At 44.7% G+C, this 22,434-nt stretch overlaps 1 protein-coding gene across 8 annotated transcripts in view; it reads left to right on the forward strand.

Annotated features, from left to right (window-relative positions):
* The window catches only part of LOC113806681 (Ankyrin-repeat, SH3-domain, and Proline-rich-region containing Protein), a 603,894-nt gene that overhangs the window by 374,153 nt on the left and 207,307 nt on the right, over positions 1 to 22,434 (forward strand). For 3 of the 8 annotated variants that reach the window (XM_070115046.1, XM_070115048.1, XM_070115049.1), the window contains exon 2: positions 17,446 to 18,295. The exons of 3 other annotated variants lie outside the window; for them this stretch is intronic. In XM_070115046.1, the coding sequence (XP_069971147.1) occupies positions 17,714 to 18,295 (582 nt within the window). In that variant the 5' untranslated portion in view covers positions 17,446 to 17,713. Of the gene's footprint in view, positions 1 to 3,606; positions 3,731 to 17,445; positions 18,296 to 22,434 lie in introns of those variants that run through there. 2 more of the 8 variants (XM_070115047.1, XM_070115050.1) reach the window with 1 other exon arrangement.

The following is a 22,434-nucleotide window of genomic DNA, read 5'->3' on the forward strand; positions in this document are numbered from 1 at the left end:
TATTATTATTACTTGTGCTTCTCTCTATGGTCCTTGCGCTGTCTGTTCTTCTCTTTCTCACTATCCTCCTTGTCATCGTTATTATTATTACTTCTGCTTCTCTCTATGGTCCTTGCGCTGTCTGTTCTTCTCTTTCTCACTATCCTCCTTGTCATCGTTATTATTACTTCTCCTACTTCTCTCTATGGTCCTTGCGCTGTCTGTTCTTCTCTTTCTCACTATCTTCGTCGTCATGGTTATTATTATTACTTCTATTTCTCTCTATGGTCCTTACGCTGTCTGTTCTTCTCTTTCTCACTATCCTCGTCGTCATCGTTATTATTATTACTTCTACTTCTCTCTACGGTCCTTTCGCTGCCTGTTCTTCTCTTTCTCACTATCCTCCTCGTCATCGTTATCATTATTACTTCTGTTTCTCTCTACGGTCCTTGCGCTGTCTTTTCTTCTCTTTCTCACTATCCTCATCGTCATCGTTATTGTTATTTCTCCTACTTCTCTCTACGGTCCTTGCGCTGTCTGCTCTCCTATCGTCATCATCATCGTTATTATTATATCATTATTTTCATCTTTATTTTCGCTATTGCCATTGCTGTTATTATCACATAATTATGATTGGTATTTTTAGTGCATTTAGAGGAAGCAAGGAGGGGGGAGGGAAGGGGGAAAGGAGGCTGTATTTACTTGCTGTTTGGGGGTAGAGGGAGAGGGAGAGGGAAAGCAGGATAAGGAGAGAGATGAGAGCGAGTGGGAAGGGAGAGGGAGGTAGACAAAGTGAGGGCGAGATGGAAAAGGAGAGAATGATAATTAAGGGAGAGTGAAAATGGAGAGGGAGAGGGAAAGCAGTATAGGGTGAGAGATGAGAGCGAGAGGGAAGGGAGAAGGAGGTAGACAAGGTGAAAGCGAGAGGGAAGAGGGAGAGAGAGATAATCAAGGTGGGAGGGAGAGGGAAAGAAGAGGGGAATGAAAGGAAATAAAAGCGTGAGAGAAACATGGTGGAAAAAAATGGTATTCAAATAATTAAGGATAATTAAGGTGGGAGGGAGAGGGGAAGGGGGGAAGGGGGGAAGGGGGCGTGGTATGGTGATGAGCTTAAAGGGGGCAGTGCACACTACACGCATAGTGCATACGTACACTCGCATAAGTATGCATGTACACTCGCACACGTACATACATGCACGCACGGACGAATGCACGCGCGCACGCACACACATACATACACACATTCATACACACATAAACAGATACATACATTCATACATACATTCACACACATTCACACACATTCACACACATTCACACACATTCACACACATTCACACACATTCACACACATTCACACACATTCACACACATTCACACACACACACACACATTCACACACATTCACACACACACACACACACACACACACACACACACACACACACACACACACACACACACACACACACACACACACACACACACACACACGCACGCACACACACACACACACACACGAATAGATAAATAAATCAAGGGAATAGTATGAGCGGACGATAATAACGAATGATGGGAAGGAAAAGCGATAACTGGGTAAATAAGAGAGTAATAAACGACCCGCCGGGGAATGATTATCAGAAAAAAATGGCAAACTAAAGAATCTTTGATGATTAAAGAAGTGGCTTAATGACTCCCGCAAAACAAGACATTAAGTGACCGTTAATTGGGGTAATTAAGGCATCTTCAGGTGATTTTTTTAGGCGATTGCGAAGGTCGGCAGGTGCGGGTTATAAAGGCAAATAATTCTACTTTGTGATGATAATGATTATTTAATTACTTCTGTCCGTTTCTCATTATTTGTACTTTTTTGTTCCATTTTCTGTTGAGGGATAGTTTTAATTGTATATATTTTTTGATGTTATTGTTTTTATGGCGTATTTTTGGCTCTATTTTTAAGAAATCGTTTAGTTTTTTTTATTGTCTTCTCTCCTTGGACTTTGTGGTTGTTTTCGTGCTTCTGTTTTTGTTTGTGTAACTTAATGCTGTTTACTTAAGCATTATCTTCTCCCAAACTTTTATGATGTCAAAAGATAGGTTGTTTTTTTCGAATGTTTTGGTTATTTTGTCATATTCTTTTTTTGTTTTTGTTTTTCTCTCTCTATCTCTCTATTTATCTATCTATCTATATGTCTGTCCGTTTGTCTATTTATGTATGCATGTATGTATCTATCTATTTATCTACCCACCTACCTTTCTCTCTGTTTCCATCTCTCTCTCTCTCTTTTGCATGTGTATATGTGAACATGTTGGTCCGTCTCATATTACCAACTACATGTGTGTGTTTACGGATAAGCAACAACATACACATCGTTAATAGCGCGTTATAGTCCATCATGTTACACATTCGACTACTTTTTGTCTCTCGATCGCTAGTGTGCAAGTGAATAGTGTAGGAGAGAGGGGGGAGGGGTTAGGGAGTAGAAAGGGGAAGGGGGGGGATTGTGTGATAGATTATAGAATTGATTAGGGTATCGATGGAGGGGATAAAATGATTAATATCCACACGAGGGGAGGTGGTGGGTGCTTAGAAGGGGAAGGGGGAGGGGAGGGGTGTGTGTAGGGGAGGAGAGGGGGTGTGCTGTTGTAGGGGGAGGAGAAATGGTAGGGGGAGGGGAATGGGTGTGTGGAAGAGAAGGAGGGGGAGGGAGTAAGGGGAGGGGGAGGGGTGTGTGGGGAGGGAGCAGGGGGGGAGGGGCTTTAATGAGGGGAAAAAGGGTGGGTGGAAGGTGGGAGGTTGAAACTGATGAAGAGAAGGGTACAGTGTGTTTAGTGGAAAAGGGAAGGTTGTGAAGAGGGGGAGGAGAAGGGGAGTAGGAAGAGGTTATTAAAAAGAGGGGCGAGAGGAAGGAGGGAGAGTGCTAAAGAGTAAAGAGCGAAAAGGGGAAGATTGGGAATAGGAGAGAGGGAAGTAGAAGATGGGAAAGGGGAGAGGGACAAGAGGAAGTGTGACGAGGAAGAATGGCGTGGAGAGGGGAGGATAAGAGAGCAAAGGAGGATACGCAGGAAAGAGAGAAGAGGAGAGGTGGTGATGGAAGAAGAAGAATGTGAAGAGGGAAAGAAAAGTTTAGAATAGATGAAGAAAGGGGAAGTTAACAGAGATGAGAACATTTAAATGACAATAAGTAAAAGCGCGAAATAAAGCAGTAACGAGCAAAGTGGAATTAAGAAGGTACAGAAATCAGCACGTGAAAATAGGCAGGAACGAGAGAGAGAGAGAGATAAGTAAAGAAATGCAGAGGACAGTAAATGGTAGGAGAGGTGAGACACGCGATAAGGCCAAATGATCACAAGAAAGGAGCGTAGGAAGTAAAAGGAGATGAGTAAGAGAGAGAGAGAGTCGGATCAGAAGATGGGAGTAAGCGTAGACGAGAGTAACGGGGGACGAGTGTAAGGAAAAGCAAGCGTAGAGGGAAGAAGGAGATAAGGGGCGAGAGAGCTTGGAGGGAGAGACGAGGAGGGGGAGAGGGAGAGGCGAGGAGGGGAGAGGACCAAGGGGAGGAGGAGGGGGGGTGAGGGGTGAGGGAGGGCGTCTGGGGAAGTTGGCAGTGCCCCCATCGTGGGTAGAGACGGGAGAGAGCCGCTCAGTGTTGCCTGGGCACCTCTCCGTCACAGTGCCACCACGCCACTGCGGCGGCCGTACCCTGCCGCTTCTGCCCAAGTGCGCGGGCCCTCCAGCGTGTGCGATAGTGTGGGTGCCCGAGTGCCTGCCTGCTTGCCTGCGGCTCGAGGCAGTTATCGCGCCGTGTGCCAAGCCGTTATCGGGAGTGCCTTTCGGGGGGAAGAGAGAGTGGAGATAGAAAAAAATGAGAGAGATAGAAAGAGAGAAGCGGTGACCCGAGAATGACCGCGCAAGAAGCATTCCCTCCCGACCCGCTCGGCTGACCGACCAACCGACCAACGGACCTTCGGCGACTTGCAGGGCCCTCTCGCTCCCCTCTCCCTCCGTCGGGCCCGAGGCTCGTGCGATGGGGCTGCGTTCTGCTCGGCTGAAGCGCGGCCATTAAGGCGGTTATCGGCGCGGCTCGCCAAGGTCGGCCTCGCGCGCGTGGGTGCCCGCTCGCGCCCGCCGATAACGGGGAGGACCGCCTTGCCCTCGCGAGTGAGAGAGGGGAATGAGGAGGGAGAGAGGGGAATGAGGAGGGAGAGAGGGGAATGAGGAGGGAGAGAGGGGAATGAGGAGGGAGAGAGGGGAATGAGGAGGGAGAGAGGGGAATGAGGAGGGAGCGTGGCGTGCAATGAGGAGGGAGCGTGGCGTGCAATGAGGAGGGAGAGCGGCGTGCAATGAGGAGGGAGAGTGGCGTGCAATGAGGAGGGAGAGTGGCGTGCAATGAGTAGGGAGAGCGGCGTGCATTGGATTATTGATTGATTGATTTGTATGGTTAGCGTGTATTTGTTTATGGATGTGTTTATCTGGTTGTCTGTTTACGCGTTTATTTATTTTTTTTTCATTTTGCCAACCTTTTATTTATTTGTTGGTTTATTTGCCTGAGCCGTGGCATTAATTGTACTCTGTCGCTGTCATCTGAAGTGTTACGTTGGATTCCCGGCTGAAAAATGTAAGCGTTTCAGCTGTCTGTGTCACGCCAAAGTGCAGAAAAAAGTTGATCTGTCGCGTACAGCACCCAGTCTGTGTGTGTATCACTTGACTGTATCGCCAGGGATTTGTCTCTAGGGGAGCGATGTGTCTTTCTGTTTGTCTGTCTGTCTGCCTCTATCGTTCTCGCTCTATCTCTCTATTTTTGTCGTTTTCGTTGTCTTGTCTTATTTTTTTTCTTGTATTCGCTCTGTCTTTCTTTCTCCTCTTTTCTTTTCTTCTCTTCTCTCTCCCCCTCTCCCTCTCTCCCCCTCTCCCCCTCTCCCCCTCTCCCCCTCTCCCTCTCTCCCCCTCTCCCCCTCTCCCCCTCTCCCTCTCTCCCTCTCTCCCTACTTCCCTCTCTCCCACGTCCCTCAATCTCATGTGTATCATCTCTCATTCTCTCTCTACATATATATATATATATATATATATATATATATATATATATATATATATATATATATATATATATATATATATATACATTCCATAAAAATCACCAAGATACACAAAGCGAAAACAACAACAAAAAACGGGCACCTCTGGCGGTCATCTTACAACTGTATAGAAACCAGCTTGTCACGGTCCGCGCGGCGTGTGCAGCAGCGAACAGACATCGCCAAACTGAACTGGTGTTTATAAGCTCAAGCGACAAACACACTGACGTCAGGAATCCCGCATCCGAGGCCTTGGGTATACACTGATGTCACGGAGTTTTGCTTCTTTTTCCTTCTAGAACATTCTAGAACCGGGGATGGGGATGCGTGTTGGGATGGGTGGGTGGGTGGTGGTGGTGGGGGTTGGGGTTGCGTAATATTGTTTGGGAAGGTTGGGGAGTAAGAGGGGAGGGGGGGGGGGAGTGTCATTTTGTGTGTGTGTGTGTTTTTTTTGGAGTGTTTGTTTGCTTGTGTGTGTGTTTTGCAGTGTTTGTTTGCTTGTGTGTGTGTGTGTGTGTGTGTTTTGCAGTGTTTGTTTGCTTGTGTGTGTATTTGTGTGCTTGTGTGTGTGTGTGTGCGTGTGTGTGTTAGTTGATGGTATTGTTAATGGTGTTGTTGTTGGTTTTATTGTAGGCTTTATTGGTATCACCGGTTTTATTGTCGTTTTAATTGGTTTTTATTCTTGTTTTGTCATTTATTTAGAGTTATATGATCATATTTGTTGTTATAATTGTTATCATTTTGATTGTTGTTATTACCATCTGTATTTTATTGTAGACTTTATTGGTATCGCCGGTTTTATTGTCGTTTTAATTGGTTTTTATTCTTGTTTTGTCATTTATTTAGAGTTATATGATCATATTTGTTGTTATAATTGTTATCATTTTGATTGTTGTTATTACCATCTGTATTAGTGTTGCAGTTTCTACCATTGTTTTTATTATTGTGGTTGTCGTTGTTGTTGTTGTTGTTGTTGTTGTTGTTGTTGTTATTATTGTTGCTATTGTCAGTGCTGTTATTATCACTCCTGTTATTATTGTCGTTATTTTTATCATTACTTTTATTGCTATTGTTATTGTTATTGTTATTATAATCATCATCATTATTATTATTGCAGCCATCGCTATTTTTTCATCTTTATTGCTCTTGGCATTGCTGTCATTACCACACATAATTATGATAATTAATTTTGATGCATTTATCATAATCTTTATTATTGCTGTTGTCGTTGTTGTTATTATTACCATCTTTATCAGTGTTATCATTGCCCTTTTGGAAGAGGCGACGCTGAAGGGGCTCTCGGGGTAGGAAGGGAGTTATCGACCATGCATTTGCGCGCGGTAAAAGGTCAGTTAAGGGCCCTCCCCCCCCTCTCCCTCTCTTCTCCTTCTCTTCTTCCTCTTCCCTCTCTTCTTCGTCTCTCTTCTCCTTCTCTTCTTCTTCTCCTTCTCTTCTTCCTCTTCTTCTTCTCTTCTTCCTCCCTCTTGCCTCTCTTCTTCCTCTCTCTTGCCTCTCTTCTTCCTCCCTCTTCCCTCTCTTCTTCCTCCCTCCTCAGTCATCCCTCTCTTCTTCCTCCCTCTAGCCTCTTTTCTTCCTCCCTTTTCCCTCTTTTCTTCCTCCTCCCTCTTCCCTCTCTTCTCCCTCCCTCTTCCCTCTTTTCTTCCTCCCTTCCTCCTTACTTCTGACCTTTCTACTTTCTTTTTTCTCTCTCCCTTCCTCCCTCCTTATTTCTACCCGTTTCTGCTGCCTTTTTCTCTCTCCCTTCCTCCCTTCTTCCCTCCCTACTTCTACCCCTCTCTGCCTTCCCTCTCCTCACCCTTACTGTACTTCTTTTCCCCTCTTTCTCCCTCACCCACTCTTCCTTCTGCCTCTTTCCTCCCTCTCCCCCCTCCCTTACACGTGCCAAGCTTTTAGGGAGAAGGGATAGGGAGAGATATTTGAGTTAGTCTATATTTATTTATTCTTTCTTTCTTTCTTTCTTTCCTTCTTTCTTTTCTTATTTTTCTTTTTTCTTGTTCTTCTCTTTTCCTTGATTTTCTCTTTCTTCTTCTTTCCTTCTTTCTTTTTATGCCTCCCGCGTGTTCCCGCCTTCTTCCTCTTTCCTGGGCTCTTTTCTCCCACTTATCCTTCCCCCCTCCCTCCCTATCTCTTCATTCCTCTCTCTCTCTCTCTCAATTCCTCCCTCCCCCTCCCCCTCCCCCTTTCTTCCCCTCTTTCTCCCTCCCTTCCTATATGTCCCTTCCTCCTTCCCTCCCTCCCCCTCTTCTTCCCTTCCTCTCTCTCCCTCCCCCTTCTCCTCCCCTCCTCTCTCTCCCTCCCCCTTCTCCTCCCCTTCTTCTCTCTCCTTCTCCCTCCTCCTCTCTTCCTCTCTCCCTCCCCCTCCTCCTCTCTTCCTCTCTCCCTCCCTCTTCTCCTCCCCTTCCTCTCTCTCCCTCCACCTTCCTCATTCTTCCTTGAAGGCAGTATCAAAGATGCCATACGTGTGAAGGAGATGCTTTTCTTCCTGAGAGACGAAAAATGGAAGGAAGTAATCTCGGATTTTCCTTTTCTCTCTCTTTTTATCCATTTTTTTCACGTTTTTATTTATTTATTTTTTTTGCCTTCTCTTATTCGCTCTCTCTCTCTTTCACTCACTTTCTTACTTTCTTACTTTCTCTCTCTCTCTCTCTCTCTCTCTCTCTCTCTCTCTCTCTCTCTCTCTCTCTCTCTCTTTCTTTCTCTCTCTCTCTCTCTCTCTCTCTCTCTCTCTCTCTCTCTGTCTCTCTCTCTCTCTCTCTCTCTCTCTTTCACTCTCTCTCTCTTTCACTCTCTCTCTCTTTCACTCTCTCTCTCTTTCACTCTCTCTCTCTTTCACTCTCTCTCTCTTTCACTCTCTCTCTCTTCTCTCCCCTCTCTCTTTCACTCTCTCTCTCTTCTCTCCCCTCTCTCTTTCTCTTTCTCTTTCTCTCTCTCTATATATATATTTATTCCTCATTTTCCTTTTTCTCTCCATTTTTTTCCTTTTTATAGCGCCAAGGCGGAGAATAGCGTGAGGAATTGCGTCTAACGGATGGCTTGGCGCGATCCGATGACCTGTAGAAGGCGAGAAGTGGAGTGTGAGAGGATAAGAGCGAAGGACGTTGGGTGGGCGTGAGGACGGGCGTGTGGGTGGGGAGGGAGGGGTTGGGGTGGGCAGAAGGGGGGTGTAGGGGGGGAGGGATTGGGGTAAGCGTAGGGGTGCGGGGTTTAGGGGTGGAAGGGGAGTGATTGGGGTGGGGTAGGGGTGGGTGGAAGGGAGGGATTGGGGTGGGTGGAAGGGGTGGGTAGGTGGATGGGTGGAAGGGGAGGGAATGGGGTAGGTGTAGGGAAGTGCTTTGGACGGACGTTGGGTGGGCATTAGGGTTTTGGGTAAGGGGAGAATTTGGGGTAGGCGTTTGGGTAAGAATTAGGGTTTTGGGGGGTAAGGGAAGGGCTAGGGCACGACGCAGAGGTAGGCTGGTGGGCGCGAGGGGAGGGCTCTAGATAGGCTTATGGGTGGACGGGTGAGCATTAGGGTAGGGCATGGGTTAGGGCAAGGAGAGTGGACGAGGCCGATGGGTGTGAGGTTGTAACGAGGAAGTATGAGGTCATAATGCGAGAGGGCAGAAGTGGGGAGAAGAGGAGGAAAGAGAAGGAGGAGGAGGAGGAGGAAAAGAAAGATAGGTGGGTTGAGGAAAGAAAAAATGAGGACAAAAAGGGAGACGAAATGAGGAAAATGGAGTTTAAAAATATATGAAGGAAAGCGCTGATAAGGAAAAAAAATAAGGAACATATTTTTGATATCGATGAAAACTGATAAAGCATAAAAACAACAATAACAACAACAAAACTGTCACAAAGAACGAACAAGAACAGCAAACATTTATGGCGCCCAAAGATCCGAATCTTAATCGGTACTAAAAAGGTATACCTCGGCCGTGACGTAGGCAATGACGTCACCAGCTGTCGTTCGTTGGTGGGAAAGGAAATACGAAATTGCGTACAGTGTGTAGACTCCCCTTATCCCACTTCCCTCTACGGTCCTTTCGCTGTCTGTTATCCTTCTCACTATCCTCATCATCATCGTTATTATTACTTCTCCTACTTCTCTCTACGGTCCTTGCGCTGTCTGTTCTCCTTCTCACTATCATCATCATCGTTATTATTATTTCTTCTACTTCTCTCTACGGTCCTTACGCTGTCTGTTCTTCTCTTTCTCACTATCCTCATCATCATCGTTATTATTACTTCTCCTACTTCTCTCTACGGTCCTTGCGCTGTCTGTTCTTCTCTTTCTCACTATCCTCATCATCATCGTTATTATTACTTCTCCTACTTCTCTCTACGGTCCTTGCGCTGTCTGTTCTCCTTCTCACTATCCTCATCATCATCGTTATTATTACTTCTCCTACTTCTCTCTACGGTCCTTTCGCTGTCTGTTATCCTTCTCACTATCCTTCTCATCATCGTTATTATTACTTCTCCTAGTTCTCTCTACGGTCCTTGCGTTGTCTGTTCTCCTTCTCACTATCATCATCATCATCGTTATTATTACTTCTACTTCTCTCTACGGTCCTTGCGTTGTCTGTTCTCCTTCTCACTGTCATCATCATTATTTTTATTACATCATTATTTTCATCATTATTTTTGCTATTGCCGTTGCTGTTATTGTCACACATGATTATGATTGTTGTTTTCAGTGCATTTAGAGGAAGCAAGGAGGGGGGAGGAGGGAAGGAGGAGAGGAGGGAAGGGAGAGAGGAGGGAAAGGGGAGAGAGGAGGGAAGGAGGGAGAGGAGGGAAGGGAGAGAGGAAGCAAGGAGTAGAGGAGGGAAGGGAGAGAGGAGGTAAGACACCATCATTATACGGTCCTTTCGCCGTCTGTTCTCTGTCTAAAAGAAAGCAGAGGGAGCGAGAGGGTGTGTGTTAACCGCATAAGGGGGATAAACCTTTAAAAAAGATTCACGAGGGACGTGAATAGCCTTTTAGATGGTTATAAAAATTGATCAAGCATTAAATGTTTCCCGGTTTAAAGAGGGTCTATGATTAGCGTTGTTTTTTGTTTGATTTTCTTTATTGTTGTTTATTTATTTGTTATTGTTATTATCATCACCATCATCATTATCATAATCATCATCATTATCTTCATCATCGACATCATCATCATCATCATCATCATCATTATTATTATTTTATTAATTCCATGGGCTAGAGATTTGACTTCGTTCATCATCCTTGCATTGTCTGAAAAGCTTCTATGTGTTGTTACCTTTTTATTCCCTTTTTTATTCTCTCTCTCGTCCCCTCACTTACGCACTTCCTCATTATCTCATGTCTATCTATCGTTCTCTCTACCTCACCCTCAGCTATCTCTCCTTGTCTTTCTATTTTTTCCCTCTTCTCCCTTTCCTCTTTTTCCCCCTTCACCGTTCCCTATGTTCATATGCTTGGTCGTTATCTTCTCTCAAATCTGCTGTGTGTTTCTTTTTCTCTTATTTCCTCTTTGTTTTCGTGTTTTTTTTTTCGCCGTGGTTCAAGTTTTTTTTTTTCATGGGCTTTTTGGTTTGTTTGTTTTTTCCTTTTTACTTTCCTTTTCAAATGCTTTCTTTCTTTTTTTGGTTAAGATTTGCCCCTTCATTCCTCCCTCTCTCTTATTTCCCTGTCTTCTCCATTTATCTCTTCTCTTCTCGTTTATTATACATTTTCCCTGTCTCCTTCCTTTCCTCTTTTTATCCGGTTTTATATTCCCACTCCTTTCTTTTCTCCTTTCCCACTACCTCTTCTTCTTTCGATTGCCTGCTCCTTTTCCCTTATCTTCTTTTCTGTCATCTCCTTCTCCCTCTTTTATTTTTTCTCTTCTCTACTTCTTCCCTGTCTTCTTTTCTCTCCCCCATCCTTTCCTCCTCTCTTCTCCCCCCCTTCTCTTTCCCCTTCCCCTTCCCTTCCTCCTCTCCTCTCCCACTCTCCTCTATCCTCTTCCCCTTCCTTTCCTCCTCTCCTCTCTCCCTCTTCTCTTTTCTCTCCCCCCCTCTCCTTCTCTCCTCTCCCGCTCTTCTCTTTTCTCCTTGTCTCCTCTCTCCCTCTTATTTCCTCTTCCCCTTCCTTTCTTCCTCTCCTCTCCTCCCCCCCTCTTCTCTTGTCTCCTTGTCTCCTCTCGTCTGTGCCTCCGCCTTTCTTGCCTTTCCTCGCCTATGCCCCTTCTTTGCCTCTGCACTCCTTGTCTTCTTTGCCACACCCCGCCTTGCCTCCTCTCCGTGCCTCCCCTTCTCTGCCCCCCGGCCTACCTCCTCCCCGTCTTGCCTCCTCTCCTCCTTACCTCCTCCCCGTCTTGCCTCCTCTCCTCCTTCTCCTCTCCTCCTTACCTCCTCCCCGTCTTGCCTCCTCTCCTCCTTACCTCCTCCCCTCCTTGCTTCCTCTCCTCCTTACCTCCTCCCCGTCTTGCCTCCTCTCCTCCTTCGGCCTCTCCTCCTCCCCTCCTTGCTGCTTCTACTTTCCCCTCCTTCTTTGCTACACTCCTCCGTGACTCCTGTCCCACTCCCTCTATTCTTTCGTCTCTCTCTCTCTCTCTCCTTCCCTGCATCCTTCATTCCCTCTCTCTCCCTCCATCCTTCATTCCCTCTGTCTCCCTCAATCACTCCCACCCTCTGCCCCCTTTTCCCTCCCTCCTCCTCCCCACCCTTGCTTCCCAACCTCACCCTCCATCTCAACCTTCCCTCCCTCCCAACTTCTGCCCCTTCCTCTCTCTCTCCTTCTCCCTCTCTCTCTCTCTCTCTCTCTCTCTCTCTCTCTCTCTCTCTCTCTCTCTCTCTCTCTCTCTCTCTCTCTCTCTCTCTCTCTCTCTCTCTCTCTCTCTCTCTCTCTCTCTCTCTCTCTCTCTCTCTCTCTCTCTCTCTCCCTCTCTCTCTCTCTCTCTCTCTCTCTCTCTCTCTCTCTCTCTCTCTCTCTCTCTCTCTCTCCTTCCCTCTCTCCCTCCCTCTCCCTCCCTCCCTTGTTGCGGTTTTGTGGCGTCGAGAGGTCCGGCCAGCCAGCCAGGCAGCGCACTCGGGGACCTCCCATGACACGCCTTCTGCTGCCATGGCCTCTCCTTGCCTGCTGCCATGATTCAGCAGGGGAGGATGCCATCGCTCTGCCGCTTTTGCTTATTGGTGTTGTCTTTTGATTGGATTTGGCGCGGCTGAGCATCTGCTTGTTGGAGTAGATGCTCTGCAAGGCGGTTAAGGTGGGAGGGATGGGAGGCGTGAGGCGGCTTTGTTGGTGATATTCGTTCGATTTGTTATTGTTGTTTTTTAGTTTTTGTTGTTGTCTTTTTATTGTTTTTGTTTAAGAGTTCGATATTTTTGCGATCACAAGGGTATCACGCTTGGCTTTTCCCTTCCCTGGATACTTTCTTGTCCTCCTTTTCCCTCTCGTTCTTCCCTCCCCTTCCCTCCCTTCCTTCTATTCCCTCCCTTTCGTCTCTTCCCTCCCTTTCGTCTCTTCCCTCCACTCTTGCACTCCTCTCCCATCCTTCCCATCCGTTGGACTCTACTCCTCCACTACCCATTCATTCTTTTCACTACACACTCCTTGTCTCCACTACTCCTATTCACTCCACATTCCTCCCATCCACTCGTCACTCCTTCCCTCTGCTCTCCACTCCTCGCTTTCCTGCTTCTCGGCTCCCATCTACTTCACTCCTTTCCTTCCTCCCTTCTTTACTCCTTTCTTTCCCTCCTCTCCCCTGCCCAGTCCATCCATTTCTTTCCTTTCCTTCCCTCCCTTCCCTACACCTTTCCTCCCGTCCTCTCCCCTCCCCACCCATCTCCTCCCCTTCCCCCTCTCCCCTTCCACTCCGCGGAAGGGAGACTTGGCGGCGGTCGTCGGCTGAGGGGGAGACGACCGCTAACGACCATGTGTCGGGTTGTGTTCCTCTTTCGGGGCCGGGATTCCGACATGTCGCTGAGGGAGGGGGAGAGGGAGGGAGGGAGAAAGGGAGAAAGAGAGAGAGAGGGAGAGAGGAAAGGAAAGAGAGATGGAGGAGGGGAGGAAGATTGAGGGGAGAAAGGGTTACCTTTTTTTCGATCTCCTACACGGTCTGGCTACGTGTGCATGTGTCTTTGCGCGTGTGTGTATTATGTGCTTGGTGTGGGTTTGTTGTGTAAATGTATGTGCGTGTTTGGATTTGTAGATGTGTGACTGAAACATAGATAGCAAGAAAGAAAGAAAGAGTAAGAGAGAGAGAGAGACAGACAGACAGACAGACAGACAGACAGACAGACAGACAGACAGAGACAGAGAGATAGAGAGACAGAGATCGTGGGCATTAACCCTACCTCTCTATCAGTAACTCATTCTCGTTTTCATTTCCGTTTACCCATTACTCCCCTTTACGTAACACCGACAGAAAACGGGACTCATTGTTATCCCCTTCCCCGCTGTTTGCACTTGGCCTTTTCATTCGGTATGGAAGGCAGCGCCCCCCTCGCCATCGCCTGTCTGTCAACAGCATGCAACGGCCTGCAATGCGCGCGCGCGTTTGACCCTCCCGTTTTTTTATCCTTTGAGTCAACAGCTTCCTTTATGCTTCGCTGTTTGTTTTCGAGTTTATTGCATTTTTCTTTGTTCGGGGTTGCTTCGTCATTGTGTGTGTTTGTTTGTTTGTTTCTTTGTGTGTGTGTGTGTGTGTTTGTGTGTGTGTGTTTTTTTTTTTTTTTGTGTGTGTGTGTGTGTGTGGATGTGTGTGGATGTGTGTGCGCTTGGGGAACAGCGAGGGTAAGGTGATCTGTGTATGTATGTATGTATGTGTTTGTGTGTATGTATGTATGTATGTGTATGAATGTATCTATGTAGGTATGTGTTTGTGTCTATGTGCCATTGTGTGCTTACGTGTCTCCGTCTTTATTTGTGTGCTGTGTACCTATATTCGCCTTTGTGTCTATTTGTTTATCCGCCTGTCTTTATATGTCTGCCTCTGCACCAGCATGTTCCTACTTTTTTATTTTTTATTTTTTCGGCATCTTTTCTTTTTTTCTTTCTTTCTTTCTTTTTTTCTGCGTGTTTGGTTTTGCAGGTTTGCAAAGGACGCGTATGGGGTGCGGGCGTGATTCCTCAGTGGGCGTGATTGCTCTGTATCATGTCCACATATCCAGGCTGTCCAAAGGCGTGAAAGAGAGAGAGAGAGAGAGAGAGAGAGAGAGAGAGAGAGAGAGAGAGAGAGAGAGAGAGAGAGAGAGAGAGAGAGAGAGAGAGAGAGAGAGAGATAGAAGGAAAAGAATATGGGTGTGAAGAGTGAGGAGGGAATGAGGAGAGAAAGAGGGGGAAAGATTCGAAACGGAGAGCAATTGTGAAAAAGGGATTAGCGAGAGGGAGATGTTGGCTCTCACACGCGTGTATAGAGAGATTCGGAGAGTGGAGTGAGGGAGTCAAGATAGAGATGGAGATAGAGTAGGAAGGGGAGAGGGAGAGAGTAGGAGGGGGGGAAATGGAAAGGGGAAGATAGAGGGAGAGGGAAAAAGGGGGGAGATAGGGAGGTAGAGGGAGAGGGATAGAGATAGAGGGAAGGAGAGGGATAGAGATAGACGGAGGGAGAAAGGGAGAGGGAGAGGGATAGGGAGTACCAGAGGGACGGAGCGGGATAGAGAGAGAAAGAGAAAAAGAAAGAGAGAGAGAGAGAGAGCGCAAGAGAGAGAGAGTGCGCGCAAGAGAGAGAAAGAGAGATATTGAGAGACAGAGAGAGAGAGAGAGAGAGCGCAAGAGAGAGAGAGAGAGAGAGAAACACACCTTGTTCATCAGTTTCATCACTAACGCACGTATTTATAAGCAAGTCACACGAAGGGAACCCGCCCCTTGTCATCTTTTATTGTCAATGAACTCATGACTCCGCTGCCCTGTCATGCTGCTTGTGTCACGGCGTGCCAACAAGCCTCCGCTGCACGTTGTTTTGCCTTGGGTTTTTGTTTTGATGTTTTTGTTGTTTTTGGTTTAGTGTTTGATTTCCTGTTTTATTGTTGTTCCTTTCTTCCTGTTCTAGGTCGTTTTCTTCGTATTTTCTTGGATTTATTTTTGTTTGATTTTTTTTTTCTTTTGGTCTGTTTTTAATTTTATTTTTTGTTTGATTATTCTCCCGGTTATCCTTTTATTTCCCTTCTCTTTTTGTTCCTTGTCGTTTTCTTTTCATCCCTCTCTCTCACGTCTTTTCATTCTCTTTTTTTTCTTCATTATTATTTGGTTTTGCTTCGTCTTTTTATGCTTGTCTCCTCTTTTCTGGTCTGTTCTCTTCTGTTCTCTACTTCTTCCTCGTCCTCTTCCTCTTCTTCCCACCCCGTCGTCCTTCCCCTTCTCCTTTTACTCTTCTTCCTCCTCCTCCTCGTTTTCGTCTTCCTCATCCTCCTCTTTTTTCGTCTTTCTCTTCATCTGCATCCTTCTCATGACCTCTTTCTTTACACTTCCCGAATCACTGCTTCCTCCACCCCCTCCTTCCCTAACCCCCAACCCCCACCTCCTCCTTCCCCACACCCGTCCCTTATCCCTTACCCCTATCCCCCACCCCCACCTCCTTCCCCACACCCGTCCCTTATTCCTTACCCCTACCCCCAACCTCCACCCCCACCTCCTTCCCCACACTCGTCCCTTATCCCCTACCCCTACCCCCCGACCCCCCCTCCTTCCCCACACCCGTCCCTTATCCCCTACCCCCAACCTCCACCCCCACCTCCTTCCCCACACTCGTCCCTTATCCCCTACCCCTACCCCCCGACCCCCCCTCCTTCCCCACACCCGTCCCTTATCCCCTACCCCTACCCACCAAACCCCACCTCCTTCCCCAAACCCGTCCCTTATTCCTTACCCCAACCCCCAACCCCCACCCCCACCTCCATCCCCACACTCGTCCCTTATCCCCTACCCCTACCCCCCCCCCCCTCCATAAAGATCAAAGCTCAGAATCCTCTCGAAAAATCCTTCAGGCAAATTTGTTTTTCTGCACCATTTTTTTTTTTCTTTCAAACGAGTCATATCATAATACTTTACACAATTTTCTTTTTCTTTTTTCGTACTGTAAAATGTATTTTAGAATTTGTTTGTCTTTTCTTTTGTTTGTTTATCTGTTTTAAAGGGTTTTGAGTCGTCAGAAAAAGTGAAGACAGTGTCTTTCTTTTCTTTTTTCTTTTTTTCTTTTTCTTTTTTTTTTTTTTTGTATGACCTTCTGACGGCCTTTCCATAGCAGGCGTCCAAGACATGTACGCACCGTCAGCGAAGTGTCACCGCGAGTGATGAGGTGCTGGTGTCAGTCAAGACAGGGGGGGAGAGAGAGAGGGAGAGAGAGGGAGAGGGAGAGAGAGGGAGGGAGGGAGGGAGAGAGGGAGAGGGAACGGAGGGAGGGAGGGTGGGAGGGTGGGTGGGTGGGTGGGAGGGAGAGAGGGAGAGAGAGAAAGAGAGAAAGAGAGAGAGAGGGAGGGAGGGAGACTGTCGTTGTTGCCAGTCCAGGAAGGAGGGAGAGAGACAGCAAGAGAGGAAGTAGGTGAGGGAGAGAGAGATTGAAAGACAAAGTAATTTTGAGAGGGAGGGAGACGAAGAGCGAGAGATGTAAGAGAGAGATAGAAAAAGAAGGTAATTTTCAAGAAAGGAGGAGTAGGGACAGAAAGAGCAAACGGAAGAGACAAATAGAGAACGAAAGATATTTTTTTCCTTCGAGAAAGGAGAGACAGCAAAGAGCATAAAAAGAAGAGAGGAACAGTGGGGGAGAGAAAGAGAAAGATACAGAGAGCGAAAGAGAATGAAGCTCGGCGTCAGCAGCTGTCCATCAGGCAAGGAGAAGTCCTGTTAAAAACCGTCTGTCTGTCTCCTGTGCGAAAAAAAAAATCTTAGAACATATATTTTTCTCTCTTTTTACTGAGTTCAAAACGAGATTATTTTTATGAAATCAAAACGAGATTTTTGTTGTTGTTGTTGAAATCAAAACGAGATTTTTGATCTTGTTGAAATCAAAACGATATTGTTTTTTACTGAAATCTTAGTGATGAATGAAATCATAACGTTGAAATAGAAAGCGAAGCACGAGCGAGCGATAGACAGTTATATCACCTATGGCAAGATAGAACCCCGAATAATCGCGGAAAATGGATTTGGACGGTGGAAAGGGGCGTAAGAAGAGATAACGCGAGAGGGGAGGGCGGCAGTGCGAAAAAGCCCGAATTCAGTGTTATCGGGAAACGGGCTGGCAAAAATTGGACTGTAAATTGCTCGAAAATCAACAGCAACAGGAAGACGTGGAGGGGGAGTGGGTGGGGGGGGGCATTGAAATATTTTCCGGAATATTGTTCGCGGCGGAAGGATGTCTGTTTTTGTTTTTCTTTTTTCTTTTGATGTAGATTTTTTTTCTCAATTTCGTCATTTCTTATGATGGTATTTTTGCAGAGGCGATAAGAACATGGCTTTTGAAAATTGCCAATGATTGGTTTATTGGACAATTTGACCGGATAATTTGCTGTGAAATCAGGCTAAAATATAAAGGAAATAGAAAAAAGATCCTTTTTAGAATAAGGTAAAAATCCAGAGGAAATCCAAAGGAAAGTAAAAAGTGACTAAAATTCCGTCGAGAGAAGTGAAAAGGATCAGTGGCGATGCGCAGGTCGCGGGGCGCTCCCCTGGCCTAGACTCCGTGCGTCGAGGCCGCGGCGCGAGCATGCAGGAGGGCGCGCCGCCGGACATGCTGTTCCCCGTGGACGCCGACCAGGCCCACTACCTGACGGTGATGACCAACCGGTGGCGCTGGCGAACCCCCAGCCCCGGCTACGACTCCAGCGACCGCGCCCCCAGCCCCGCGTCCAGCCCCGCGTCCAGCCCTCTCAAGCCCTCCTCCAGCAGGAGCTCGACCGCCTCCCCTTCCGCTGGCCTCGGCCCCACCCATCCGAGGACCCGCCCCGCCCTCGCCGTGGCCACGCCCGACCTCGACGGCGTGGCGCTGACCCGGTGCGGCCTGGTGGTGGGCGAGGGCGAGGGCGTGCCCCTGGGCGACGGGCAGATCCCCTCGCCCACGTGGGCGGGGATCGAGGCCGGCGACGGCGACACGAAGGCGGGCGCAGACGAGGCCTCCGGGGGCAGCGAGGCGGCGCTGGCGCTGGCCCTCGAGGCGACGAGAAGAGACGACGATGAAGACGACGACGACGGCGGCGCGGGCGGGATGGCCGTGGACGTGGTGGTGTCGCTCGACTCCTCGCGGGCGGCGTCACTCACCCGCACGTGCAAGTGGGCGGGATACAAGAAGGTAAAGCACGCCTCGTGTGGAGGGACAGCATGCGTGTTTTCGCTCGATCCTTGTTCCTCTTCTTTATCCGTTCTCCCTCTTACCCTTTCCGTTTTCCAGATGCGAATGGCTGTGCTAACAAGCGAGTCCATGTAACCACTCTTTTGCTAGCGTGTCAGGTAGTTAGTCTGCTAACCTTGTTTTGTGAAGTTATTTAACACGATTTTTATTGTTTTTCTTCTCTTTTTTTACCGTGTTGTGATAGATAATCCACTTAACGCATTATTTTTACCTTCACGTGGACTCTAAAGGATGCAAAAGGTCACGCTGGTGATGAAATGTCATCAGCGACTGAACAACTGAAGCTTTGATAACTAGAACCTGATTTAGAAATATTTTTCCTCCTGTCAAACGGTATTAGTTCACATTAGACACGTGGTTGTATAAGTCAAATAATAATTTTTAAAAGAGAAAAAGAGATCTGTCGTTGCCAGTCGTATATCTCCAAGCGGTATTAATTTCACATTTCATTAGATACGTCTAATAAGGAATAGAATAATGATGAGTATAATAATAAGAGATGAAATGTGAAAATAATGATTATTAAAAGGAAGTAGTGATAAAAGATAAAAGATTGAAATAAAGATTTCTAAAAAGAAGTAGTAATAAAAAATAAAAAGATAAAAATAAAGAATCATTAATAAGTAATATAAAGATAAAGAAAAAAATATATATTGAAATGAAGTAGTAATAAAAAGATAAAAGAAAAAATAGAGAAATATTAAAATGAAGTAGTAATAAAAGGATCAAAGAAAAAATACAGAATCATTAACAGGAAGTAGTAATACAAGATAAAATATAGGAATAAAGATTTTTAAAAAGAAATTATAATAAAAGATAACATATAGAAATAGAAAAATAAAAAGTAGTAGTAATAAAAGATAAAACGATATATAAAAATATAAAAGAAAAAATAAAGAATCATTAAAAGGATGTAGTAATAAAAAGATAAGAAATAAAGAATCATTAAAAGGAAGTAGTAATAAAAGATAAAAAGATAAAGAATAAAGAATAATTAACATGAAGTAGTAACAAAAAGATAAAAGAAAAAAATAAAGAATGATTAGAATGGAGTTGTAATAAAGATATAAAAGAAAAATAAAGAAATGTTAAAATGAAGTAGTAATAAAAAGATAAAAGAAAAAATAAAGAATGATTAAAATGGAGCTGCCATCCGTACGCCGCCATGGAGTCCAAAACGAAGGGCGGGCGTGCGTCAAAGGCGATCGAGATTCATGGGCGTCACGCGTCAGAAATAGTCGGGGGCGCATGCCTGGCATAGACGGCGGCGGCGAAGGAGGGGCGTCACGCGGAACAAGGAGGACCTCGTGCACTGGGCGTCTTTTCTTTTTTCTTCTTTTCGTTCTTTTTTTTCTTTTTCTTTTCTTTTTTTTCCTTTTCATTTTCTTTTTCTTTCTTTCTTTCTTTTTTCTGCTTCTGCTTCTTCTTCTGCATATTATTATTATTATTATTATTATTATTATTATTATTATTATTATTATTGTGCATCTTCTTATGCATCTTTTTCTTTTCATTTATTTTTTTTATGGATGGTAAAAGCATGTCTGAGCGAGTAGGAGTGGGAGAATATAGAAAAAGAAGAAAGAAAGAATAAAAAAAAGGAAGGAGGGAGGAAAGAGGAAAATGAAGGAGAAAGAGGAAAATGAAGGAGAAAGAGGAAAATGAAGGAGAAAGGAGAAGGAAGGAGGACAGAGGAAAAGGAGGGAGAAAGAGGAAAAGGAAGGAGAAAGGGCAAGAGAGAAATGAAATAAAAGGAGGAGGAACGGAGTGCCAGAGAGCCCAGAGAGCAGCCCGACGCCGGCCGGACGATGGCGCACGTAAAACAGTGCCACTCTCGCCAGCCGCCCCGCGCAAATGGCATCAAAAGGGGCACTCGCTTTTGTAGGCGGCGCAGGTCATGTCCTTTGGAGGCCTTTGTTTTTGTCGCCCGAGAGAAGAGGCGGACGACGAGCAGATAGGTAGATAGATTGGTTGGTTGATAGATGGATGGATGGATGGATGGATGGATGGATGGATGGATGGATGGATGGATGGATGAATGGGTAGATAGATAGATAGACAGATAGATAGACAGATAGATAGACAGACAGACAGACAGACAGACAGACAGACAAACTGATAGACAGACTAACTGATAGACAGACAGACTAACTGATAGACAGATAGACAGACAGACAGACAGGCACATACACACACACAGATTGACTGACTGACTGACAGACTAACTGTGGGACAGATAGGCAAATACATGTATGAGCCGACAGACAGACAGACAGACAGGGAGGTAGATGGACTAATGGGCATGGTACCCTGGTCTATTCAGTATATTGTTTCGAAGTACTTGTTTGTGTTACGTTCGGCTGTTTAATTAGGTCACGTGACGATGTGACGAATATGGATTTTATTAATCTTACAATCGTGTTTAGTTTTCATTTTTCATGTTTTTTAAATTATTTTATTGTTATTATTATTTTATTTATTTATTTATTTATTTAAGGACTTAATTTTTGTATATATCTTTATAGTTTTTTTTTTTTTTTTTTTTTTTTTTTTTTTTTTTTTTTTTTTTTTTTTTAAGGCCTCCTTTCTTATTGCTCTTCCTTGGCCTGTTTCCTTCTTGTTTATTCATTTCTTCACCTATTTTTTTTTTTTCCCCTAAGTAGCCTTTGGCCCTGTTTGTTTCGACCAATGATGCTAATGGGATAAATATTTAGCCAATCAGCGCGGAGTCAGAGTTCCTTCGCTCTCGCCCTCTCAAGTGGCAACTCCAAACGGCCGGAGTAGATCTTGGGGAACATTACTCCGGGTTCGAGTGCATTGCATATTGGTCCTGCAATTTGCGGGTCAGTTATTATTTTTTTTATTTTTTTTTTTTATTAATATTAATTTATTTTCATTTTCTTTTCTTTTCTTTTTTATCCCAGAGTTTTAATGGGAGGGAGAGTTTTTATTAATGATTTATTTTCATTTTTCATTTTCTTTTTTTTTTTTGGTATCCCGGAATTTTAATGGGAGACAAAGATATTTAGAATGTGTTTTTACTGTATTTATTTGTTTTTTATTATTCTTTATCTATTTATTATAATTTTTATTATTATTATTATTATTATTATTATTACTTTATCTATTTATTATTATAATTATTATTATAATTATTATTATTATTATTATTATTATTATTATTATTATTATTTTATCTATTTATTATTATTTTTTTTTTTATCTATTTATTATTATTATTTTATTTTATCTATTTATCATTATTATTTTCTTTTCAGTAAGAGGGGAGAGAGAGAAGGGGGGGGAGCGACTTATAATTAAAGCCTGCGTTATTGTTTATTGCTAATTAAGGTTTGTCATTTACACGTGCAGGCGAATCCACGGAAATGAAACCATTAATTAAATCCGCGTTTAGTCTGGATTGGTTTTATGATGATGATGTCATTCATTTTTTATTCGGATTGTTATGGTTGTGGAGGTTGTGATGATGGTGGTAGATGCGGTGGGGATGAGGATGATGATTATGGTGACTGGGATGATAATGGTGGTGGTTGTGATTATTATAATTATCATCGTCCTTATCATCATCGTAATCATCATTATCACTATCATCATCATCATCATTATCACTATCATCACCATCATCATCATCATCACTTTTATCAACACTTTAATTGTCACTGATAAAACGGTCATTGTTATCACTATTATTGTCTGAGTTTTAAAAAGCCATTGCTCTCACCGTCATCATTATCACTATCATCATTATCATCACCACCATCATTATCACAATCATCATCATTATCATCACCACCATCATCATTATTATCATCATCATCACTATCATCATCATCATCACTTTTATCAACACTTTAATTGTCACTGATAAAACATGCTATTTTCCACGAAGCTGCTAATAAATATCCTGCAAAAAGAAAAAAAGAAAAAGAAAAAAAAACGAAAAAATGTAGATTGCAAAAAGTCATCAGTAAAAAGGAAAAAAACGAAAAATATAAATTGCAAAAAGTCATCAATAAAGAAAAAAAACGAAAAAATGTAGATTGCAAAAAGTCATCAAT

Source organism: Penaeus vannamei, chromosome 37 (genome assembly GCF_042767895.1).
Source record: "Penaeus vannamei isolate JL-2024 chromosome 37, ASM4276789v1, whole genome shotgun sequence".
Lineage (NCBI taxonomy): Eukaryota > Metazoa > Arthropoda > Malacostraca > Decapoda > Penaeidae > Penaeus > Penaeus vannamei.